The sequence below is a fragment of the Manduca sexta genome, unplaced genomic scaffold, assembly GCF_014839805.1.
Source record: "Manduca sexta isolate Smith_Timp_Sample1 unplaced genomic scaffold, JHU_Msex_v1.0 HiC_scaffold_848, whole genome shotgun sequence".
Taxonomy (NCBI): Eukaryota; Metazoa; Arthropoda; class Insecta; order Lepidoptera; family Sphingidae; genus Manduca; species Manduca sexta.
Window position 1 is genome coordinate 1 of NW_023595681.1, and position 7,658 is coordinate 7,658.

Consider the following 7,658-nt stretch of genomic DNA (forward strand, 5'->3'; position numbering starts at 1 on the left):
AGACGATATAGATCAAGGCTGTCCAACCAATATGGTTGTTAAGTCTATGTTAAGTAGTTACACTGACTACAATGTCCTTCAAATCGGAACACAACAGCGACTACACACGGCAAAAATACACATTGCGGTTCCTACCCAGACAGATTCTCTCATATGAATGACCTACCACCAGTTTCAACTAAATTAGGCTAAGCATGTGCCTTGAGAAACCACTTGGTAGTGTTTTAATTGGTTATGGTTGTCTATTATTTATTTGTTTTAATCAACTTTTCACTACCTTCAGTCAAATCTACCCATGTCAAAAACTTAAATTTTCTTACAAGCGCAATAAAAAAAAATTAACAGCCTCTGGCCGTTATCGTCTGCACCTTTTTTTTATTTAAATATATATTTGTTTTTTTTTTATTAAAACAGCGGCCCGTACCCTGGCGTCTTTCATGTTGTTGTTGATCGTGATGACGATGCCGGCGAGCGCCTTGCGTTTCGAGTGCATGACGTCCAGCTTCATCATATCGCTGAATTTCTCGTTTATTATACTGCAAGGAACAAAAAGAATTATAATTAATTACATTTTTCTGATATTGTGCATACTTCTACACAAGTTTGAGGGAGGTTTGTAATCAATATATGCAAGTTTTTTAAAGAATTAATTAAAAATATTCTTTTGGGTATTTCCACTCTAGTTACGACTATGGCAACTATAGAAGCTGTAGAAGGAGATATCAAATGCTATTCTGATCGAAGATCATTCGATATTAAAATGAAACTTTTGAATGAACCGATTTTATTCTCCTTAAAAGACACAAGTGCGAGTTGGACTCATGCACCGAGGGTGTTTAAACTTGATAAATTTAACTTTGCAGTTCAATTCAGACACAGTTATTGCACTAATTGCAAATAAGTTAGTCTTAGTAAATTCGTTTTTTTTTTTAATTAAGTACTTTTTTACACATTTTAGATTTTTCCCTTTACATTTGCTGTAAATCAACTCTTCTTGCTTCATAATTCTAAGTCAAAGGAAACCATGCTATTAGGTTCCGATTCCCTTCTAAAATCACAAAACATGCGACATGAACGGTCATATCTTTTGATCGGGTTGGACTTATAAATTTATTCTTTTCTCAGCTGAAAGAAACTATACCTGCATATTTGATAAAAAAATTTTACTTGATAGATCTACGCGTTCCTGAGAAAAGGGTCTAAAGAGACGAAAAGAGATCCAGTAAGGGTTCTTTTAGAAGTTCGGAACTCTAAAATCATGGGCATTCTACAATATTTAAGGGCATCTCCATCAGATATCCAAGCTTTCAGGGCTCACTTGGCGATGTGGTCGGCGAGGGTCTGGTGCAGGAAGCCGGTGCGCGCGGGGTGGTGCGGCGCGAGTTATATATATATATGGACAGCAGCGAGTGGGGCTCACTTGGCGATGTGGTCGGCGAGGGTCTGGTGCAGGAAGCCGGTGCGCGCGGGGTGGTGCGGCGCGAGTTATATATATATATGGACAGCAGCGAGTGGGGCTCACTTGGCGATGTGGTCGGCGAGGGTCTGGTGCAGGAAGCCGGTGCGCGCGGGGTGGTGCGGCGCGAGTTATATATATATATGGACAGCAGCGAGTGGGGCTCACTTGGCGATGTGGTCGGCGAGGGTCTGGTGCAGGAAGCCGGTGCGCGCGGGGTGGTGCGGCGCGAGTTATATATATATATGGACAGCAGCGAGTGGGGCTCACTTGGCGATGTGGTCGGCGAGGGTCTGGTGCAGGAAGCCGGTGCGCGCGGGGTGGTGCGGCGCGAGTTATATATATATATGGACAGCAGCGAGTGGGGCTCACTTGGCGATGTGGTCGGCGAGGGTCTGGTGCAGGAAGCCGGTGCGCGCGGGGTGGTGCGGCGCGAGTTATATATATATATGGACAGCAGCGAGTGGGGCTCACTTGGCGATGTGGTCGGCGAGGGTCTGGTGCAGGAAGCCGGTGCGCGCGGGGTGGTGCGGCGCGAGTTATATATATATATGGACAGCAGCGAGTGGGGCTCACTTGGCGATGTGGTCGGCGAGGGTCTGGTGCAGGAAGCCGGTGCGCGCGGGGTGGTGCGGCGCGAGTTATATATATATATGGACAGCAGCGAGTGGGGCTCACTTGGCGATGTGGTCGGCGAGGGTCTGGTGCAGGAAGCCGGTGCGCGCGGGGTGGTGCGGCGCGAGTTATATATATATATGGACAGCAGCGAGTGGGGCTCACTTGGCGATGTGGTCGGCGAGGGTCTGGTGCAGGAAGCCGGTGCGCGCGGGGTGGTGCGGCGCGAGTTATATATATATATGGACAGCAGCGAGTGGGGCTCACTTGGCGATGTGGTCGGCGAGGGTCTGGTGCAGGAAGCCGGTGCGCGCGGGGTGGTGCGGCGCGAGGGGCTCGACGCGGCGCTCCTCGAGCACGGCGAGCGCGCTGCGCGCCGCCGCCAGCTTCGCCAGCTTCTTGCTCGAGCCTGCGGCGACAGCACGAGAGGGGGAGAATATTACTACAACTATTACATTTAAATAAGATCAGGAGGCCCTATTATATCTTAGCAGGAATTGCCTGACTCTCATTTTTAAGACCAGCTGCGCGATTCGAAGTATTTGTCTCATAAATAATGAATGCCTCAAATCCCTCAAAAAAAATACACGCTGTATATTTTTAACTAATTATATTGAACTACACTCACCGTATCCCTCAAACTTCTGCTCCTTGATCTGACACACCACTTTGAACCTCATGCTGTGGGCCAGTTGGAGTGGAGCTGTCAAAGAAATGACAATATAAGGTTTTGCAACACCTCACTGACAAAATGTGCAAGTTGGTCTTCTGACACTTTTGTATTTATGCCAATATACTTTTGGAGGAATACTGTCACCCAAAATTTGTTATGAATTATTTTTGGGAAAATAAAAGACAAAATGTTGATAATAAGTACCTTGACTGCCCACAAACATCACACATTTTATAATATCATTCAAAATTTGGGCATGGCCAGTAATAAAAACGAAGACTTAATCCTGGACCATGTTTTAAAAATGGATGTTCTGATAACCTCACAGCAAACTATAAGAGCTGGCAGCAAGATGCATTCAGAACTGACCCTGAGCAGAATCCAGCGGTGAACCAGCTCGAAGGTGCATGTGAAGGTGAGCCGGGGTAGTTCTCATACAGCAAGTTGATGGGACTCTTGTGCGAGGTGGGGCCCACGTGGGAGCCGAAGAGTGCCGCGCCGGGGACGGCGTCACCGCCGGGGAAGAGTTCCCTTGTTTGTCTGAGGGAAGACTACACGTTAACAACAGGAACAAGTTTCGAGACTAACCCCCTTATTCATAGACGTTATTTATTTAAGGACAGAGCATTGCTGTGATAATAAGTCTGTTTCTCAGCTTTATTTATCTGACAGCTTGCTTTTTGTTCAGCTTTATTTATCTGACAGCCAACTAGATTCAAGTTGTATCTCAATATTAGCCAATCACAACAGCCCTATGTCTACGCACTGCGATGGTTGCCATGCCGTCATCACTGAGAAACAGACTTGTTATCACAGCAATGCTCCATCCTTAGATAAATAATGTCTATGAATTAGGGGGTTACTTTATACAGTACATTTTTGACAATGCGCTACTGAATGAAACCACATACTATCTACTTAAAAATAATACTTAACAATAAGTTACTCAAACCATAGATGTAAAATAAAAAAGTGTAATTTTTGAACTAAATAAATATCAATAAAATTTTATTTAATACATGCCCTAATTCCACTCCTGCTACTCTAAGAACAATGTATATAGAGTGTGTACTAACTTTTAATCTGATTGCTCATGTCCGGTATGGAGACAGTCTCCGATGTTGTCGTGTCCATACTCTGGAACTCGGAAGCTGTGGAAAAAAAGTCTACAATCAGCATGTATCCAGGTTGACTCTAATTTGTTTAAGGTTGAACCACACCAACATCTAGCTATAACAAAGCGAGACGAATATGTAGCTGCGATTTAACGTAATGTTTTTAATCTATTTTTAGAGACTACGTCGGGGGCGTGGTTGTATTGAGGTCCTAGGTTCGTACCCCACGTCGAGCAGAAAAACCCAAACCCCTTGTGTTTGGGTTTTCTGTTAAGTATCAGCCCGAAATTTGGAATTTGTGACGATAGGCTCGCCACATTATCACATCAAGGGAGGGAACAAACTCGGCGAAGTGGGCGTCCTGGTTGCACCTCTGCCCACTCCTTTAAGGGGTAAGGTGTGTGTTAATTTATGTGACTAGGTCACATGGTAAAGTTGTTAATATTAACTTGATATATCCCCAGGATTTCATGCAGTACATTTGCACACAACATACTCTTTTGTTTTTTTAATCTAAATACTTAAAGCACGTGCCGGAGTAGAGATTTTCGTCAGCGGTGAAGTCCTGTGGCTTGTCGTTTGTGGGCATCACGCGGCCGGCGCGCGCCAGGAACGCGGCGAGGCAGGCGCGTGCGGCGGCTGCGCGTGCCTCTCGCTTGCTGTGGCCCCACCCTTCAAACGTCATGTCCGCCACCTACGACACAATAATGGTGGGATGGTATTATAGGGTGAACGAATGTTGAGGGGACGTCAATGTATTGGTACTTTCTTATCTTGTTAGTTGACATAATATTTCAAATGGAGTGTATTTGTATACAGGTAAATAGTAAGATACTGTCCCCTCGTTGGCATAGTTGTGTTACGGTATGACTGCAGTGCTGAGGTCTTGTGTTCAATCCTCGGGTCGGATCAAAGTGATATTGAGATTTTCTATTAAATGTATTACACTTTTTACCCGACATGACGATAGGCTCGCCCCCTGCCACATCATGTGACAGAATACGGACAGCAGAGAGTGCACAATTGCGCCTCTGTCTACCCCTTTGTGCGTTAAAGTGTATGAGTTTGTGTAAAATAAATCAGAGATTAAAACAAGATTCCTTTCCTTGTATACTCACAGTAATTTCTACTCCAAACATGCGGTTATGAGGGGGCCCCAACACCATCAGGTCTTTGAAACTGTAATCTACATCCAGTTCGTTCAGCACGCATATTGGATGTTTGTTAGATGTGAGCAGTTCAATATTCATCATGACTTAAAAATTATTTATTTTTAATTTTATTTCCTTAACGGCTCATTTATAAAATATCAGAGAGTTATTTATTCTATGGATCAGGTATAACACAAATTGAAAATGACAGTTTTATGATAGGAGCCATCCATAAATTACGTTACACTTTAAGCTCAAAGTTATTATATGCAGATACAAATTTTACCTGTTTTAACATAAGTGTGTATCAAGTATGATAGCAAAATCTAAGACATTATTATTTGACAGATAATATCTATTTCTTTATACTTTTGTTAATCAATGAATTCAATAGATTCTATAATTATAATAAAAAAAAAACAATTTTGTTAATAAACTATATTAATAGACGTGTGGACATGTTATCTATTTTGTTCCTTCTTATCCTTATTTTACGTAACATTAGCACATAACATTTCTATCTAGTTATTTGGTGATTAAAAATTATTTGATACTAATAATAAGATAATATTTACAACTTATTTTTTTTATTTAATTGATTTTGTGAATAGAAATATCATAAATTATTGTTTTACAGTTTGAAACTTTCAAACAAATAATTTTGTGATTGTAATTTTCTAAATATTTATGACTTTTTTGTAGCACTGCTATTCCACAATAACTATTGAAATTTCAAAAACACCTGTAGTTTTAAAACAAATATCAATCAAAATTATTTTTTTCTAATTTTTTTAAAGTTTTTTACGTTCTGTCCACTTTCACTCAATTTGGTGTAAATAAAAGTATGGACACTACTATGGCAAGTTTTTTAAAAATCGGCGCAACTAACCAAGATTCCAAAATGGTATAATATCCTAGGACAAGCCACAAAAACAAACAAGCATTTTTCTAAACAACAATTATAATAATAATAATATTAGCCCTGTATTATACATATACTGTCCCACTGTTGAGCATGGGCTTCCTCTACTACTGAGAGGGAGGGAGGGATTAGGCCTTAGTCTACCACGCTAGCCTAGTGCAGATTGGTAGACTTCACACCCTCAAAATTCCTATAGAGAACTACTCAGGTGTGCAGGTTTCCTCTCGATGTTTTCCTTCACCATTAAAGCAAGCGATAATTCACAAAGAATACACACATCATTTTAGAAAAGTTAGAAGCCCTTGGGTTTTGAGCCTGTGGTCATTTGTCTTGGCAGTCCGTCCTACAACCATCTAGGCTCTTGTCACTGAACAACAATTAAATTTCATATTTTTTTGTTAATAGAACATCACTTTTTTTAATAATTTTTCATGTTCACTCAAAGGTTTGACGTTAAAATTAAATTATTTTTCTGATTTTATCTTGGTTTTTATATTTTTAGTATTTTTCGACGTTTTAAAGATTTTGCAGCCTTCGTGCTCAGTCCTCCACTTTTATCATATTGTGCCCAAAATAGATTTTTGTTGTATATTCTTGGAATTTGTATGGGACATGAGTGTAGCCAATCAAATTTAAAAGTTAGAGAGAAAAAGATAGACTCCATTTAACACTCTCTCTCTTTGTTCATTGTGGAATAACAATAGGCATAATCAGGCAATTAAAAATATCAAAAGGCCGGCCCATTGATATTGGTCATCAAAATCAATCAAAAAAAGTTTTTTTTTAATATTATCATGGCTTTCACTGTTAAGCTATGGGTGATTTCGGCAAAGACGAGTAATAATAGCGGATGCGAAACAAAATAAAGTCTTCGAATTTCAATTAAAACGTTATTATACTATTTAAATTTAGAATGCGTGTGTCAGAAATGAATACCGTATCTTGCCAAAGAGAGAAACAACAGTTTTAAGAAAAATAATGTTTCATTTAAGTGTTTAAATAAAATTAAAAAAACATCAGGACTAATCTAAGAACGTATTTTCAAGAATTTAACATCTCATGTACCCAATGCAGTCACTGGAAGATATAAACAGTTTTTATTGAAAATAAACAAAGGACATCAAAACTGCGAAAAACACATTCAGCTATACTCGCCGGGCACTAAGAATGCAAACCAAAATAACACTACATTATAATATTCAACGAAAACAAACAACATTCACAACTATTTTCGAATAAAAAACACCAATAAACTGTAACTAAAACCAACGCACTACAGAATTTTGCAAACTTAGCGAAACTTTTTATCTTTAGTGATGACCACGAAACAACTTGAAATACTATTGAATATCGATAGATATAGTTTAACGTTTTAAGCTTTCGTTTATGTTAATTTTCAATAACACTAAGCTTCCACATAATTGTAATTGTCTTTATATCTTTCAATTCACACAATTTATTAATCTTATAAAATGAAGGTTATAAATTTTAAATTATTATCAAGGCCTTAATATTTGGAAAAAATAATGACAGACCATTTAAATAAAAGTTATAATATCAGAAACACGAATTCATACTAAATGAAATTCGGCTACACGCATTATACATTTTATTTGAGTAGGTCGAGAGGTTATCGATATCGACAATAACAAGTTGTTTCACATCGCTACAGTGCCTGTACTGCAACATGACATGAGTCACTTATTTTTAAATTCTTACGGATGAA

General features: G+C 39.6%; 1 protein-coding gene across 1 annotated transcript; it reads right to left on the reverse strand.

Moving 5' to 3' along the window:
• Positions 1 to 424: 424 nt before the first annotated feature.
• On the reverse strand, positions 425 to 7,320 carry LOC119193650 (double-stranded RNA-specific editase Adar-like; the record flags this gene model as incomplete). Its single annotated transcript, XM_037447283.1, is given in 8 exon segments — positions 425 to 536; positions 2,339 to 2,480; positions 2,700 to 2,774; positions 3,114 to 3,284; positions 3,821 to 3,895; positions 4,394 to 4,553; positions 4,978 to 5,185; positions 6,998 to 7,320. Coding segments are annotated over 7 exon segments (870 nt in total), but the record flags the coding sequence as incomplete, so codon positions are not given.
• Between the last annotated feature and the right edge of the window lie 338 nt (positions 7,321 to 7,658).